The 18,297-nt window shown below is 38.1% G+C and overlaps 4 protein-coding genes across 5 annotated transcripts; 3 read left to right on the forward strand and 1 right to left on the reverse strand.

Moving 5' to 3' along the window:
* The first annotated feature begins 417 nt into the window (after positions 1 to 417).
* Positions 418 to 3,893, forward strand: LOC18040423 (FT-interacting protein 1). Its single transcript, XM_006434627.2, has one exon. It carries the CDS (start codon positions 669 to 671, stop codon positions 3,747 to 3,749), a length of 3,081 nt encoding a protein of 1,026 aa, XP_006434690.1. The 5' UTR covers positions 418 to 668; the 3' UTR covers positions 3,750 to 3,893.
* Positions 3,894 to 4,166: 273 nt separating this feature from the next.
* LOC18040501 (threonylcarbamoyladenosine tRNA methylthiotransferase) lies at positions 4,167 to 9,462 on the reverse strand. Its single transcript, XM_006434626.2, has 11 exons — positions 9,148 to 9,462; positions 9,014 to 9,052; positions 8,311 to 8,402; positions 7,763 to 8,012; positions 7,539 to 7,658; positions 7,391 to 7,466; positions 6,801 to 7,009; positions 6,554 to 6,662; positions 6,093 to 6,185; positions 5,126 to 5,286; positions 4,167 to 4,819 (listed from the first exon to the last, which is right to left on the reverse strand). The coding sequence occupies exons 1-11, from the start codon at positions 9,322 to 9,324 to the stop codon at positions 4,256 to 4,258; spliced, it is 1,890 nt and encodes a 629-aa protein (XP_006434689.1). The 5' UTR covers positions 9,325 to 9,462; the 3' UTR covers positions 4,167 to 4,255.
* Positions 9,463 to 10,394: 932 nt separating this feature from the next.
* Positions 10,395 to 12,032, forward strand: LOC18043046 (cytochrome P450 81D11). The gene is made up of 2 exons (XM_006434628.2): positions 10,395 to 11,306; positions 11,412 to 12,032. The coding sequence occupies exons 1-2, from the start codon at positions 10,422 to 10,424 to the stop codon at positions 11,982 to 11,984; spliced, it is 1,458 nt and encodes a 485-aa protein (XP_006434691.1). The 5' UTR covers positions 10,395 to 10,421; the 3' UTR covers positions 11,985 to 12,032.
* A 3,927-nt stretch (positions 12,033 to 15,959) lies between these two features.
* LOC18042166 (MFP1 attachment factor 1) lies at positions 15,960 to 16,883 on the forward strand. Of its 2 annotated transcripts, XM_024184274.1 has the most exons (2): positions 15,986 to 16,180; positions 16,223 to 16,883. In XM_024184274.1, the coding sequence occupies exons 1-2, from the start codon at positions 16,055 to 16,057 to the stop codon at positions 16,685 to 16,687; spliced, it is 591 nt and encodes a 196-aa protein (XP_024040042.1). In that variant the 5' UTR covers positions 15,986 to 16,054; the 3' UTR covers positions 16,688 to 16,883. The 2 variants fall into 2 exon arrangements, with proteins under 2 accessions (XP_006434692.1, XP_024040042.1); XM_006434629.2 differs by having other exon boundaries at positions 15,960 to 16,883.
* Positions 16,884 to 18,297: the final 1,414 nt, after the last annotated feature.

Below are 18,297 nucleotides of genomic sequence, written 5' to 3' on the forward strand. Positions count from 1 at the left end.
TTCCTTGAAAAGGAGAGATCCTTCTAAAAGGGGATTGAAGATTGCTTTTGGACAAACTTTTATGTATTCTTCTTGATTCATGAATGAAGTGGTCATGATTTTTGATTCATTTTCACCTCACCCCCAACCCATAATAATAATAATAATAATAATAATAATAAAAATAAATAAATAAATAAAATTACATTTCTTCTCTTCCACATAAACATCAACTATATATCAAGCCCCAGCGCAGCACCCACTTAAATATTGCATTCATATCTATAATCAGTCTCTCTCTTATTATTTATTAACAAACAAGTGTGCCCACCAGAATCAGTTTCTATCAAAGATATATGAATGAATTGTGGGGTCACCAAATGACATGTTTCACTCTCTTTCTAACATATGTTTCTGTCTTCATACTCCAAAATTCAAATTGAACAAAACATCTCAATTTCATCATCACCCTTTTCTTCTTTTCTCTACCTGTCTCTCTCTTCCTCTTCCACCACCACCACCACCATTACCATTTCTATCTTCTTCTTTACTCCTACAGTCCTACTTTTTCTCTACATACCTGTAGCAATCCATCTTCCCTTCAATAGATATATATGTGTATATATATATTTTTCACTAGAACAAATTGAAGAAGAAAGAATAAGATCCTCATACTATTCATCAGACCCATGGCCAGAGTGGTAGTAGAAGTTGTTGATGCAAGTGACCTCACACCCAACCATGGACAAGGATCTGCTAGTCCCTTTGTTGAAGTAGACTTGGATGATCAGAAACAAAGAACTCAAACCAAGCCTAAAGACGTCAATCCTTACTGGAATGAAAAGCTTGCTTTCAACATTAACGATCTCAGAGATCTTCCCAACAAGACCATTGATGTAACTGTTTTCAATGATCTCAAAGGCAGCCACGATCGTGATCACCACAAGAACTTTCTCGGACGTGTCAGAATTTCAGGTGTTTCTGTCCCTTTTTCGGAGTCAGAAGCCAATGTTCAGCGATACCCTCTTGACAAACGCGGCCTTTTCTCTCGTGTCAATGGTGATATTGCCCTCAAGATATACGCACACCCACTTCATGATGCCTCTCACTTTACAACTCCACCAACCAACGCTACTACCACTGCCAGTAGTCTTGAGACCGAAGAAACCCCACTCCAAGAAATCAACACCAACAAGTTTGGCGATCATGATGTTAAATTAATGTTTGATCACGAGAAGATCAAAAAGAAAAAGAAGGAAAAAGAAGTAAGGACTTTTCACTCAATAGGGACGGCAGCTGGGGGTCCTGGTCCGGCTCCTGCTGCTCCGCCACCGGTGTCATCCACGTTTGGTTTTGAGACTCATCAAAAGCCTCCAGTGGCTGAGACGAGAATGGATTTTGCCAAAGCTGCTGCGCCAACACCATCTGTAATGCAAATGCAAATGCCAAAGACGAACCCAGAATTCCTTCTGGTGGAGACTAGTCCGCCGGTAGCAGCGCGTCTGCGATACAGAGGAGGAGACAAGACAGCAAGTACTTACGATTTGGTGGAGCTGATGCATTATTTATACGTGGATGTGGTTAAGGCAAGAAATCTGCCTGTAATGGATGTTTCAGGGAGCCTTGACCCTTACGTTGAAGTGAAGCTTGGAAACTACAAAGGCATCACCAAACACTTGGAGAAGAACCAAAACCCGGTATGGCATCAAATTTTTGCCTTCTCTAAGGAAAGATTGCAATCCAATTTGGTTGAAGTTACTGTCAAAGACAAGGATATTGGGAAAGATGATTTTGTGGGGAGAGTTACTTTTGATCTATTCGAAGTCCCTCATCGTGTTCCGCCTGATAGTCCATTGGCTCCTCAATGGTATAGATTGGAGGACAGAAAGGGTGATAAAATTACTAAAGGGGAAATAATGCTTGCTGTTTGGATCGGGACACAAGCTGATGAGTCTTTTGCTGCGGCCTGGCACTCTGATGCACACAACATCAGCCAGAAAAATTTAGCTAACACCAGATCAAAGGTTTACTTCTCACCCAAGCTTTATTATCTTCGGGTTTTTGTATTTGAAGCACAAGATCTTGTTCCTTCTGACAAAGGGCGAGCACCAGATGCTTGTGTAAGGATTCAGCTTGGAAATCAGCTGAGGGTTACCAGGCCTTCGCCTGTGCGAACTGTTAACCCGGTATGGAACGAAGAGCATATGCTTGTTGCATCTGAACCTTTTGAGGATCTGATTATTGTGACTGTTGAAGATAGGATTGGACCTGGCAAGGATGAGATTTTAGGAAGAGAATTCATACCAGTTAGAAATGTGCCACATAGACATGAGACCGGTAAGCTCCCAGATCCTCGATGGTTTAACCTTCACAAACCTTCGTTGGCAGCAGAGGAAGGTGCTGAAAAGAAGAAGGAGAAATTCTCAAGCAAGATTCTAATTCGCTTCTGTTTGGAAGCAGGTTACCATGTTCTTGATGAATCCACACATTTTAGCAGTGACCTACAGCCCTCGGCGAGGAGCCTGAGGAAGGATAGCATTGGGATTCTTGAGCTTGGCATTTTGAGTGCAAAGAAGTTGATGCCAATGAAGAGCAAGGATGGTAAACTGACTGATGCATATTGCGTGGCCAAGTACGGGAACAAATGGATTCGAACCAGAACAATCCTTGACACACTGGATCCTAGATGGAATGAGCAGTATACTTGGGATGTTTATGATCCATGTACTGTAATCACAATTGGAGTATTTGACAATTGCCACGTCAATGGAAGCAAAGATGACGCGATTGATCAGAGAATCGGAAAGGTGAGAATTCGATTATCAACTTTAGAAACCGATCGTATATACACCCATTTCTATCCCTTGTTGGTACTCACGCCTTCTGGTTTGAAGAAAAATGGGGAACTTCATTTGGCTTTAAGGTTTACATGTACAGCTTGGGTAAACATGATGACAAAATATGGAAGGCCGTTGCTTCCCAAAATGCATTATGTCCAACCAATACCTGTTATACTCATTGATAGGCTACGGCATCAAGCAATGCAGATAGTTGCGGCAAGGCTGGGAAGAGCAGAGCCACCCCTGAGGCGCGAGGTAGTGGAGTATATGCTGGATGTGGATTACCATATGTGGAGTTTGAGGAAAAGCAAAGCCAATTTTTACAGAATTATGGAACTTCTTTCGGGGCTTACAGCTATTTGTAGATGGTTCAATAACATATGTACATGGAGAAACCCAGTGACAACAATCCTTGTACATGTATTGTTCTTGATACTCGTTTGCTACCCTGAGTTGATACTGCCAACAATTTTCCTGTACCTCTTCGTAATTGGGATGTGGAACTATCGGTTCAGGCCAAGGCACCCGCCTCACATGGATGCTAAGCTCTCGCAAGCAATAAATGCACACCCAGATGAGCTAGACGAAGAATTTGATTCGTTTCCAACAAAACGACCATCAGACATCATTAGGATGAGATATGACAGGCTACGCAGTGTGGGAGGGCGGGTGCAGACAGTGGTTGGAGATTTGGCATCGCAAGGCGAAAGAGCTCAAGCGATCCTCAACTGGCGTGATCCAAGAGCTACGTCTATCTTCATCATCTTCGCATTGATTTGGGCAGTGTTCATTTATGTTACTCCATTCCAAGTGGTTGCAGTTCTGATTGGCCTTTACATGCTGCGCCATCCCCGGTTCAGGAGCAAGATGCCTTCGGTACCTGTCAACTTCTTCAAAAGATTACCGGCCAAGTCAGATATGCTGATATAAGATGGAAACTTTTCCAGTACATTCATTCTTGTACATGTGAATAAGGAAAAATCCTTCCACGAAATAAATCCATCAAAATCATTGCAGCGGACGGAAAAAGAACATCGGCCATGCTCTTCCTCCCCTGCCCGCAAAAGCATTTCATCCCGGCATTTTCTCAGACCCCATCAATCTTCTTTCGCTTTATAAATACGTGTATTTACGCAGCTTGTATACACTTCTATTGTGGTAATTTACTTTCTAAGTGGTAAGATCAGCTAATAAAAGAATAGCTTGCCAGTATTAAGCAATTCGAATTTGATTATAAATAATATATAAATATCAAACAAAAAACAAGGCAATTAAGATCATCGAAAATGATTAGCAGCATCAACCATATGAAATCATGCCATCCATGGAGATCAATTTTATCAGTTTAACTTATTTTCAAAATTGGTTACACACACGCTTCATAAAACAACTCCATACAAGAAAGTTACATTTATTTATATTAAAAAAAAAAACTTTCATATGGTTGACAATGTTCTAAATCCTATGTGTATAAGCAGGGCTACAATTATCAAGAAACTAACAAGCATTCCACCCAGAAGAGCCTTATCCACAACACCCCACTCGCCCGTATTCCCTCCCACCCATTCCTGTTTTTTCTTGGATCCCAAGGCAATATCATTTTCCACTCCTTTCAACTGGTTCTTCCGCTTCCTTAGCAACCATCCAATAACATTTTGGCTGTTTATATCTTCTGCAAATCTGTCAATCCAGGAAACTTGGCCTTCCTCCAAAGTAATTTTTCCTTCACAGCATTCCAATCCACAAGCACTAGGATCTGGCTCATTTGAACATGCACAAGGTTCATTTTGGCAGGAGCAGGAAGAACATTTACCCTGACCAACCTGACTAGATATTCTCCTGTTTGACGCTATTTTATCATCTACTTGGTTGAGAATTTTGATAACTTCTCCAAACACTGACCACCTTCCAACAGATGTTATCTTCACCAAAGCTGAGGTACCCAGCATATTTCCCGTGCTAGGCACAAGTACCTGCACATATCCCTTGGTATGGCCAACCTTAGTCAAAAAGGGAATATGAAGTTAGATCGAAGTCATTAAATACTTTAACAAAAAAGTTGATTAAATAATATTTGTTTTATCGACTTATCAAGCTGCTTTGGTTCAACTTTCATAAGATTACTACGAGTATATATGTACAAAGAGGAGACACCACTACTAACGGTAACAGATGTTGGAAAACCTCTGGAAGTCAAAATCTAAGTTTTTCCATAAGGTAAGCCCCTGAACCTCAGCATATGCACACAGAGATGTGGGAGAATCAGAAAGCGGCAGGGAGAACATTCAAAATTGTTCTAGTCTTACCAGGTGAATTCCATCGGCTGCAATTTCAGTTATCCATATTCTTTCCACTCTACCCTCCATTCCAAGATACGGTGTGAAAGCTTCAAAAACAGATGTCAATTCACGGCTCCGTTTCTTCACTACAGCACTTGGCACCTTTTTCATCCTTGCAGCAGGTGTCCCTGATTTCATAAAGGAAATAAATATTGATTCTGGTTAATCAAACAGTTTCAGTAAAAAGCTTCATCTGTCAGTATTTTATTTTTCCAGACTGCACATACTGAGTTGAAATCTCAGAAGTTATATCAACTACGATAATGAAAGAAATAATTCTGCTATATGCTCAAGCTAGAGCTATTGCCCTGAGAGGTGTGTTTCTGACAAATTAATAGAAGAAAACAAATTTAGATTAAAGTTACAGACTTGATTATGTCTCATCAGAGAATGCAATGCATTTCATCAAATCGTTCAAACTTTATTGAAGAGGGGTATATCCCAAGCCTTGTCTAATTTGAGGGAAGCTCAAGACAGCAACTTTCAAGATCATGGTTAGTTTTGCCAAGGAAAAAATAAGTTTCACACCTGAAGAGTCATTCCAAAGGGCAATACTTAGGGATCTAAACAAATTATCATAGTTAGGGTTCCCAGAAGAAGAGCTACACACCTTCAGAGCAGCTATAGTCTGACACAGTTACAGATGAAAATTATATATTAAAAAAAAAAGGATGAAGAGAAAAACATTCATCATCTTAGGGCACTGAAATGCACCTCTGACCATCATCTCAGAGTCGTCATGAGTATGATTCATCATGAGTTACCACAAGATATAAATGGAACTGCTTTGTCATTCCAAACAGGACATTTCTTTGGTCATCCAAAGAAAAGTAGTGCAGCTTGACCAAAATAGAAATGAGCATTACAGTGAATTTGTAATTGCTAAATAGCAAAGACAAAAGTTCGGTGCTATCCAAATTCAAAAATTGTATACCTGGTCTGGGATAAAACTGTGAAATGTGAACTTGGGGGAACTTGTACTCCTTGATGAGGTTAACAGTTTGATTAAAATCTTCATCAGTCTCACCTAAGCAGAACAAACATAACAGCATTACTTCCACTAGCACTTGTTAAGTAAAACAGTTCACGATAAAAAAAAAAAACATGAAAATTATTTTAACACCAAAAGTTCAAGAAAAAGCCAAAAAAAAAAAAATTCCAATAAATGCCTTCCTTAACTGCAAGTCCAGCTAGTAGTGCAAAGTTTTTCAGTATTTTAGTTACTGGTGACGCCAACAGAAGTTTGGTTATACAAAAGGACACATATTTACTATTTTAAGGGCACTTGCGACCTTCAACTTATTCAACTTCAGAAAGAGTCAACAAGAACATGTAAAAGATCACATGGATCATTATATAAAAAGACTCACGTGAGCCAATGACCAACATACTAACCTGGAAATCCACAAATTATATCAGTTGCAATCTGCATCCCTGGCACAAGTTTAATCAAGGTGTCTACCACAGTCCTGAAGTCACTCAAAGTATATTCCCGATTCATTGCCTAATAGAGTTAAGACATTAATCAAGCTAAGAGAGCATCATGTGATCAACTTTGCAGACATATATTCTTACAATAATTTCAACCAAGACATATTTTTCAGAGAGAAGACAGATTTAGAGGAACAATCTTTTGACTTACACTCAAGACAGCATCACTCCCAGATTGGACTGGTACATGAAGAAAGGAGTATACACATGGGTGACGCAAAACTTCCGCTATTTCTTTCAAATGCTCAAGAATGAAAGGAGGATTAGTCATCCCAATTCGAAGCATTGTGCTCCCATCAGGAGGAAGTTCAGCAACGATAGCATTTAACAAAATTGGAAGGTTAACCCCAATGTCACGACCTACAAAATTTCTGGACAGTTAAATATTTTCAATAACTCAAGTAAAAGCATCCCAATTTTCTCCGACAAGAACAATGAATCATTAACCAGTTATATAATAACCTTGTTGATCAAGGGCTGAAATCCTTTTGACCAAATAAAACTAGGGTGACTTTATCTTCAAATATTAGTGCTTACGGTGACTAGTTCACAAAACATCAAAGTTGATTAGTTTACATGTTAGAAGAGGGGAAAAGTTGAACACAGATTCCTTGTAACACAACATATGTACATTACAAAAACTTCTTTTTTTTGGGGGGGGAGGGGGTGCTGAAAATATTTCAAACAGTTACAGGAATACTGTAGAAACAAGACATCTCCAGAAGAAAAGCTTTAGATTACCGTATGCTCCAGTATCTTCGCTGCTCAGCCACACCTCCTTAACTCCATCAGCTATAACAGTTCTTACACGGCCTACCTGCAGAGTTGAACTTCAAAATAAACTAAAGCCAACAAATATAAAGTATTACTTGTCATTACACAATCTTACAAGGCTTTCGACAGTGTAGCTCCCCAGATGGCCGCGGGCATGTTTTGTCTTGCAATAAGTACAAGCACCTAAACAACCAACATTAATTGGTAGAATCTCAACAAACTTGTTCCTCCTAACCTGTTATAAAAGTTTGGTTAAATTAATTCCATGGGGAAAAATAAAAGAGTTCCGTCTCTTGACTAGTAAATGATTCCAGACAACTACAAATCCACAACCGATACCTTTGGGAGGTCAAGAGCTGGTAATTTCTTGCGATGTAGAAGCCGCACCTCATGACCTTTCAAAGTCTCTTCAACAACTTCAACAACACGATCAATTTGCTGGACTCCAACAATACTGACCCCTTCTAGCTCTTTCAAGTCCCGACTTCCTTGAGGCACACACCCAGCTACCACTAGGGGCTTTTTTGCACTCTTACATTTTGCAATTAAAGTATCCATAGCAGACTGACTAGGGGATTTAACTGTGCAACTGTGTCAGGTTTATAATTATTGATCACTAACTATACCAGAAAAATATTCTGCACACAAGAGTACTCATGTTGCTTAAAAGGTAGAAACCTCCAACAGGTTTATACACATTGCAGTATTTATCACTGACCTCTCACCGCATCAAATTCATATGTATATAAAAAAACTAAGTGTGTAAGATAACATGGACAAGTTGTGATCCACCATTAGCTGAACAAATATTGTACCATCTCAAAATTTTTCCATTGAAAAGACATTTATAAAATTAGTTAAATAATGAAGAAATATATGACACTCACGTATTGATGAGCCATATGTCTGCCTCCTCAGAATTGTCAGTTAATGCATAACCAAATGCTGATAGCTGACCAGCCATGTATTCACTGTCACTCTGGCATAATGTCAAAAAGAGAGAAACAACTTGAAAAAAAAGAAAAGTCATACTGATGTTGCAATGCTCCAAACGACTCCAACAAGAGATTTAGATGAATAATCCGAGGAGAAAAATAAAGCGAGGTCATCATTCAAAACTTGAAAAGCTAATAGAGATTACAACACTATTTATAGAAGACTATCTCTAATCCTATAACTAAAATCCCAGTACAATGAAAGTAACAAACACCACTCACAAACTTACCTACTAAGAATAAGAAATGTAGAATACACTCCAATATTCTTAACTTGTCCTATATCAGATTTGAAGAGAGATTATGTAAATGAAGGACACAGTTAAATGAGATGTATGTTTGCTGTTCTGTATTGAATGACACATCTCTGGGTTAATTAACTTGTTAAATTTATTAGTATACTTTTTATAAACTAACTACGACCTGATTACAGAATGAAAGGCAATCATTATCATCATCATCATCGTTGTTGTTGTTCTTATTATTATTACAGTAAACACTAAATCCTATTCATAAAAGTAAAAATCACAAATGACTCTTGAAAACCTAATTTTGCAAAACAATTGTATTACAATGTAATGGTACGTATAAATACCTGGTTATGTGAGCATCCAAAGGTCTTCATATATATGGTCTGTAAAATACAAAATCAAAAGTTGGAAAAATAAACAAAACTTAAAACAAAAAAATAAAGATAAATGGCGAACCAAAAAAGAAAAAAGAAAGTACCTCAGTTCCAGGAATTTTGGGGGAGAGAGAGCCAGTTTTGGAGAGGTGGTTATCATGAAGCCGCGGTTTGTTCTTATTATACTTCGGATTTACACCGACGGCGTTGATTGGCAATCTGAAACCGGGAGGAGCACCGCCACCTCCGCTGCCAGCCAACAAATCTTCTATGTCTTCCATTTGCTTATTCACTCTACGCAATGTAGCAGCTGCCAAGATAGCTGCTTACTCGGCGATCACAAAACACACAGATGGCTCCATGAACAAATGACCTTCTTTTAATTTGTTTTGAATTTTAGCCCAAAATGTCCGACTACCAGAGAGGCATTACTATTAACCCTAGTTTTGGGAAGTTTTAGTGTTTTTTAATTTAAAAAAATCTAAAAGTTACTGGGCTTCAGTTTTTTCAATTTAGCCCATTCGGTTTAACTACGCAATAAATAGGCCCATTATCTTTGAGTCCCGTGTATTTCAAGGCATCGCAGACGCCATCGCTCGTGGCTAGCTGATGAGTGATGGCAATGGTTTTTTATTTATTTTATTATCATAATTATGAACTCACACACTCATTAAAACTCGAATTCATACTTCAAACCCTTGGTTTCAAGCTTGCTGACAGAGAGAACGAAGTAAACCAAACGATTTCCTGTTCTGTTAATTAAGATAATGGGTATATACAAATATAAAACTTCTAAGTTCGAATAAAGTCGATATGTGAATTTATAAAGCTCTTAATTTATCAGAGCACCCCTTGAAAAAGACGTTCATATGTCCCGTGAATAAGACGTTCATCTAGTCTGTACCGTGGGAACAGACAAATGGAGTCACGCCAGGCCACAGGTGACGATTGGAAAGAGGTAATTGACAAAATCCTAAAATTTTTCTTTTCTACATGGACATGATAGGAACTTCAATTTTTCTTTGCTTTTTTTTTTTTATTTTTCTTCCTTTTTATGTGAACGTTTTGTTGCAAATATGAGAGCAACCTCACAGTTATCAATAATAATAATAATTTAGTAGATGGTGACAACAAAAGAAAGCTTCTAGTATTTTATTTAAGGTCTTGCAAAATGCCACGTACATAAATCAAAAGTCAAGCGATAATTCGGACGTGAGATGCTAAGCTTAACTTCGATCATTTCACAAGTAAAATCGGGAAAATACAAAAATTATTTTGATTAATCTGTCATTAGAGTTTGCTTTATATAAACAGAGTCTTTTTATCTATGAATGAACATATGCAAGCAAAACACTAAGCGGAAGAAAAAGAGTCCGCCATGGATGCTCTGCACTATCTTGGCTTGTTAGTTTCCATTCTTCTCATCGTCTATCAACATATCCGACGAAACAAAATTCAACCCAAAAATCTACCCCCAAGCCCTCCCAGTCTTCCAATCATAGGTCATTTCCACCTCTTAAAATTGCCCATGTCCCAGACACTGACCAATCTCTGCAACAAGTATGGTCCTATATTACTGCTTCAAGTAGGCTCACGCCCCACACTAGTAGTCTCGAGTCGATCGGCTATTGAAGAATGCTTGACAAAAAATGATATAATCTTCGCCAATCGTCCACTCTTGCCCTCTAGAGGGCAAGAGAAGGAGAAAATTTTCACAAGCATCGGAGCTCCCTATGGCGAGCATTGGCGCAACCTCCGCCGAGTCTATGCCCTCGAAATTTTCTCCCCAAGGCGTCTCCTATTATCTGCAAACATTCGGACGGAAGAAATAAGATTCATGGCCAAACACTTGTTCCAAAGCTCTTTCAAAGACGTTCAGAAAGTGGATGTGAAATCGTTGCTTTACAAGTTGGATTTCAATATCGTAATAAGGATGGTGGCTGGTAAGAGGTGCTTCGAAGAGGACGAAATGAACACGGACATAGCCAAAGACAAATTGGACGAGCTCAATCAAACCTTCACCCTTCTCACGCCAACAGCTTTAGGTGACTACTTTCCATTCTTGAGGTGGTTCACTTTCTACGGAGCGGAGCAGAAGATAAGAAAATTGCGTAGGAAGAGGGATGATTTCGCGCAGGCTCTGCTTGATGAACAGCGAAAAGCAGATAGGAAGATTGTCCCCACTTTGATTGATTCACTGCTGAAGCTGCAAGAATCTGAGCCTGAATTCTGCAACGATAATGTGATCAAAGGCATAGTCCAGGTAACGCCCAAAACAAAAATACTCACTGCGTGCATTTCAAACATATACAGTTTTATACTAATTAATGATCACTCAAGTTCTGTAAACATTTGACGGCTGTTTTAGGCCTTGCTGATAGCAGGACCACATACCACGGTGACGACAATGGAATTGGTAGTTTCGCGGATGATAACACATTCAGAGGTCTTTAAAACTGCAAGGGATGAGATCGACAAACATGTTGGACTATCCAGACTAATAGAAGATGCTGATCTTGTTAACCTCCCATACCTTCACTGTACAATAAATGAAACACTGAGATTAGATCAAGTGGTAAGGGTTCTGCCACCACATGAATCGTCTGAGGAATGCACTGTGGGAGGTTACCACGTTCCAGGAGGCACACAGTTACTAATTAATGTATGGTCTGTGCACATGGACCCTGAATTGTGGGAAGATCCCGATAAGTTCAAGCCGGAACGTTTCTTAATGTGCGAAGAAGAACGGGTAGGGTGTAAGTTCCTGCCATTTGGTTCAGGTAGAAGGCAATGCCCTGGTGCAGGCTTCGCCATGAGACTCATGGAATTGTCGCTGGGCACCTTGATACAGTGTTTTGATTGGGAAAAGGCAGAGGAGAGGCCTTTCAAGATCATATTTCGACCACGTGAAGAACTTACAAAGGTGCTTGCTCAGCTTTGAACTGCGAACTAGTTAAGTCTAAAATGTGTCTGTTTTCTCATGCTTTCCTTTTAGTTGGTTCAGTTATGATAAATAAAAAATATATGTTTGGCTTCATTCTCATAAAGCGAATTTGAATGATTTCCATTTAAACACAATGGAGATGGAAAAATGAAAATACTTCAAAAAAAAAAAACCAATCCCGTCCGCTCTGCGAGGACACAAATCTAATTCCAGAAATACAAATGAATGAAGCAATCCCAAGAAGCTGCTGCAAAAACCGGGACGATATACTAGCATAAAGAGATTTGAAAAAAAAATTGTAAAATACGGACTGAAACTTAATTCGACTGCGGTTTTGCCAAGGATCTTACATGGCTTAAATGTTCGAAACGATGGAGTTCTTTGTAGTAGATTGCTATATAAACCGCATAGCAGCATATTACATTAATTTCCCAAAACCAAACAGAGTTAATTATAAAATGCTTAAGTAACATTTTGTAAATTACTTAATCTAAAAGGGATCCAAATCAAGAGCTTTATATTAATGCACAAGTGTTCCTCCTGTTTGATATTTTAATGGTCAATGCTTAGATTTGTTTATACTAATTACACGATATGAATAAGAGAATGTTGTAAGTTTGGAGAAATGAGCAACAGAATGAATGTTATTTGCATATAGTATAATTTTTATTTGAAAAAAAAAATAACATTGATCTTAAAAAAAAAAAGCTGTTTGCATCTTAAGCAAAGGAGGCTAGTATAGAGCAAAAGAAATTTCTGCATCACGCATTCTCAAATCTTCAAACTTAGTAGTAAGAAATTGAGTTTCGAGCGTTTCACCAGTTCAGTTCCTTTCATAAGTAGTTTGAAGAATTTCCCAAGCATTTCTTGTAGAGTCACATTTTGAGATCAACCGGAATTGCTTCATCTATACAGTTGGAAATTGCATTCAGAGAGGATCAGAATCTATGTAAGAGTTACGCTTATAATGACTTGAACACATAAGAAAAAAACAAGATTTCAAGGCAAGCGGTAGATTTACATGGTAGACCCCCAAAAAAAAAAATCATTAAAATCCTTGAAGTTTTTTTAATTTTTGGATCACAACCATATCCCTAAATGAATCTCTACTAAAATAACTGAATACCATTTACAGTTAATTAGAATCTTTAAAAATTCAATATTGAAAGAGTAATTTGTTCTTTTAATTAGCGTTTGTCTTATTTTATCGAACATATGTATTTTTTTTCCTTTAAACGAAATTTTTTATGCGACATAATTAATGTATGTGTTTTTAATTTTTTATATAAACCAACACCGCATAAATATACACAAAAAAATTTGTAAGTTAATAGGAACTAATGAAAAATCTTGAGTCCAGCCCTATATAGGGAAGTAAAGCAGGGGATTACTACAGATCCAAAATAGCTTTCTTAATTTCACATTGTATCACACACAAACTAGCATTTTATATTTAGATGGAACTAATTGGAGTAATTAAATTTCAAGTGCTGACACGCAATTATTTTTGTTAACTACAGATAAATTACGGTTACCTGGTGCTCCAACTAAAAACAAACCATCAGGACAGAATATCAAGTCAAAATTAACAAAGTGCATCTTTGTCATCCTCATCAGTTGCCATTAACATCAAAAGAAGTACAGAATTAGCCGACCACAACCATTGAAAGAAAAATGAAGTTCAATGGATTAACTTGGCCATTGTTTTCTTCTTCATTCTTCTGGTCTCAAAGCTCTTCTTAAAACAGCATGCAAACCCAAGAAAGCTCCCACCAAGGCCCCCCCGCACTTCCGTTTATAGGCCATCTCCATTTGCCCGCTAAGCCAGTCTACCGCATTTATAGGCCATCTCCATTTGCTCGCTAAGCCAGTCCACCGCATTCCCCATCAAATACCTGAAAAGTATGGCGACATCCTATTCCTTCGACTTGGTAACCGTAAAGTGTTCCTAGTGTCATCACCATCTGCTGCTGAAGAATGCTTTACAAGAAACGATATCATCTTTGCTGCAAAAACATCTGAACTACAACTACTCCACAATAGGACTTGCATCCTATCTGGGGCAGCTCAGATTTGATTTATTTTTCGCCGGTTTTTAAGTGGGTGGATCTCCAAGGGGAGTAGAGAAGGATGATTAGATCAAAGAAGAAAGTACACAAGTTTACGCGATTCCTCATTGACAATGCTAATTGTTGGTACAGAAACTTCGTTCGACTACCTTAGAGTGGGCAATGCCTCTTCTCTTCAATCATCCACAAGCAATGAGAATTGTTGTTGCCGAGATAGAGGCTAATGTTGGATTTGATCGTCTGCTGGATGAATCAGACCTTGACAAGCTGAGCTGCCTAGGAGATGTCATCAATGAGAAACTTCGGTTGTATCCCCTGACTCCAGTTCTAGTGCCACACGAGTAGTCCAGCGATTGCAAAGTTTGCGGTTATGATGTGCCTTGGGGTACAAATGCTATGTTGTTTGTTATACAAAGGGACCCTAAGCTGTGGCTAGATGCACACTTCTGTTGTTATTTTAGTTTTTTAACAAATTCATCCCGAGTTCACAATAGTATTTTCCCAGTTTTCAATTTATGGATGCTACAAAATCCCACCATCAACTTCATAACAATTTGAAGCTGATGGAGCTGGAAACAGTGGGTAATTACTGATCATTTCTGCATCATCATTTTTCTTACTTCTTACTTTGAATCTTAAGTTACATAAACAAACGTTATACAAGAATGTTCCCCAACTCAGCGCACCTTCACTCCCCATTATTGGCCGTCTTCATCTCGTGAAATTAAGAACCCATCCACAGAAATTTCCAGGAGCTTTCCGAAAAAAATATGGTCCCATTTGGATCTTTCCTTTGGTAACCGTAGGGAGCCTCTCGTATTAAAATAAACTTCCACAGACAACGGATTTAACAACAAAGAAAAAAGATATTAAGGCAAAATAGTGACCAAAGGTTAACAAAAATAAAAATAAAAATAAATCGGGGTTGGATTACATTTATCTTAATTAAATGAATAAATCAACACCAGTATATCACTCTCTTATCACTTTTTTTTTTTTTTTTTTTGGCCTTAATACAGTTGCTCATTTAAGAAATAGATGACATTAGTTCTCTGCACATTTTATGTACAAAAGTTTGAAAGCATTGTGTTTGTTTAAATTTGTGATTTCTTGATCGTGGTTTATTTCAATTTGCTTACCGTTTCCTTTGATTTAGTAAAACAACAATTGTGTATTCGCTATTGGACCTTCCTTTCTTAATTCTTATCACACCAAAAATCTGTAATTTCTAATGTAATCTGCTTCCAAGCTTTCAGACACGTGGATGATGACTTGATATACGATAAGAGGTGATAATATTAAATAACACAATAAATTATTGTATTACTTAATAGGAAAACGATATAATAAAATTTTCTATTACGATAGAAGCAATGCCATACTCACAGTTATATCATATATGGTGTGTCACACAATTTGAATTACAAGGATGTGACGTTACACGTGCCGTTTATTGATAGATGTTGTAACATTATCAATAGATAACGTAAATCAACAAGACACGTGTAGTAATATTTTAATTAATTACGCAAGTGTAGTTTTCACCTTTGATATCCGGTCACAGCCATTCGTGAATGTTGATTGCTCGTGAAATTGGCTCCTGAAGTCCTCAGATTCGCACAATTCCTCGATCATCTTTGTCACTAACTCATAATTATCATTATTTAAAATAAAAAGAATTTAGGAACTCGAAAAACAGGAAAACAAAAAGATGAACGGTTACATCATCAGACATCGCACATCTTGATCAGCATTCAGCAAACCTAACTTGTAAGTTAACCCTTCACCTGATTTCACCCACACCCAATTCCCTCTCTCTCTCTCCGTACATGTGCGGTCACCCCTTCCCCTAGTATATAATTACAATCCGGTTCCGGTCCTCCTCTCCTCTCCTCGAGTCGACCTCGATATTCCCTTTTTTTTTTAAGAAAATAATATTAATAATATAAAAAATTTGAAAATTTGAAACTTCAAAATACAAATAGATAGAAATAGCAAATGTCCTCCGACTCTGAGATCGCCTCTGCCTCAGCCACAGCCACAGCCACAGCCACACACCCAAACCGAATAGAGCAACAACAGGCAATGGAAACCGAAACGCATCTTCAAGCTTCTCAAAACGACATTCCCCAGCAGGAATCAAAGAAACTCGACGCCATAAACGACATTCCCCAGCAGGAATCAAAGAAACTCGACGCCAGAAACGACATTCCCCAGCAGGAATCAAAGAAACTCAACTTCAGCAACCTGACCTTCCGCATATGGCCACCCGCACAGCGCACGCGCGACGCGGTGATCGCTCGCCTTATCGAGACTCTCACCACTCCCTCCGTTCTCTCCAAACGCTACGGCGCCATGCCGACGGACGAGGCCGATTTCACTGCCCGCTTCATTGAGAACGATGCCTTTTCCGTCGCCGATGCCGCCGCCTCTGCTGAGGACGATGGTATCGAGGTCCTTCAGGTCTATTCCAAGGAGATCAGCAAGCGCATGCTCGAAGCCGTGAAGTCACGCTCTTCTGCTGCTGCTTCTGGCATCTCTAGTGGTGTAGACGATACAACCAGTCCTGCTCAACCTGCCGGAGGTCCCAACGAGGAATCTGTTTCGTCTTCTGTTGAGACCGAGGGTTGATTTTCTCACTCTAGCCTTCTATATTTTTTAGCGTTATTTTCTTTTAAAAAATATATATGTTATGTTAGGGTTTCTGTTACCTTTTGTGGTTCGGAGGTTGAGATCTGTGTTTTTTTGTACTAAAAACGATGGATTTATGACCTTATATTATAATTTATACCCTAATATGAATATCTAGGGTCTGAATTTTTCCTCATTTTCTGAGCTACGCTTTTTTTCCCCTCTCATTTTTGTTTTTGTGATGCCGAAAATGTTGGTTGCTGGATTTTTGTTTGTTATTGTTGATTTGCAATGCAGGAATTCATTTTCATTGCTGGGCTTGTCACTGTTTGTGGTTTTTTATCCTCATTCTTTGGTTTAATTAATTATTGGATTGATAATTGTTTTACCATCCTATGCCAGTTCTGTTAGAAAATACAATACACGGTATTTATTTATCTGCTGTATTAAAGAGAATTTGCTGGAAGTGATGCATTTGATTATGTTGAGGGCTATTGATAAAACCATTAAAGGAACACCTAGAATGTTTGGCTATGAGGCATGGGTTTGATTTGTTGAAATTGGGAATTTGTGTTTTTTATCGGATGGTTCATTGTGATCTAGAAAACTTGAATTTAAACTTTATGAATAGGAAATGGAAACTTATGTGAAGCTATGTTTTCAGATACTATAATTTGGCAGATAATCAGGTCAGATTAAACAGGCAATGAATACGACTTGGACCGCAGCATTATTATTGGACGAATATATAGGTTCTCTTCATTAGTTATGAAATTTCTTTGTCATACTCAATAGGTCATGACTTTTGCATCCTACTGGAACCTCTATATCAGATTTCATAGTTGATTGTCCTTTGTGGTTGAATACTTTCTTTTTTCCCCCCTTTTCCTGGGATTATCATCATCCTCTGTGCTGTAAGATTTTATAAATTTGTAGTATGAAGGTTGCAAATTCTTGTGGTTTTTTCCTTCTATTAGCAATAGTGTTATAAAGTGCTTTTCTTTCCTTACTGTAATCTCATCTTTAGCATTTTAGGTATTCAATTCTAGCTTATCGCCCATGATGATGATCATGTGTGTGTGTGGTTTCTAACTCCCCAGGCTACTTGTTGATTTGAACAGTGGGGTATGTGATGCATAAATGAATGATGCTTGGCACTTATTTCATCTTCTCACGGATTAAAGTACAATTGGGAAGGGATGATCCATGATAGTGAAGACAGAACTTCCTGATTTGTTACTGTTTCTTGATATGTGCATTCCTCCTTTTGATTGAATATGTTCAACCTTGCTAGGTTGATGCCTTGTGTATCCAAATTTAGAAAAATTTTGACTTATTGTGCTTTCAAATGATATCATCCAGATCTTAAATTTCTAAACTTAGTAACATCACCTATGTTCAAATCATGTTTCAATGCTTTCTTCTTGTGTGTGAGGTTTCAATACTAATAGTGTCCTTTCGACGTTCTTCATCTCAAGCTTATTTTTGGTCAAGATGTTTTATACAAAAACACAATTTGACTTCTATGGTTAAATTTGTGATCTTTCTCTGTTGTGATATAATTAAGTTTTTTTTTTTAATTAACTTGATATATATGGTTCCTTTATTGT

The sequence above is a fragment of the Citrus clementina genome, unplaced genomic scaffold, assembly GCF_000493195.1.
Source record: "Citrus clementina cultivar Clemenules unplaced genomic scaffold, Citrus_clementina_v1.0 scaffold_5, whole genome shotgun sequence".
In the NCBI taxonomy this organism is placed as follows: Eukaryota; Viridiplantae; Streptophyta; class Magnoliopsida; order Sapindales; family Rutaceae; genus Citrus; species Citrus x clementina.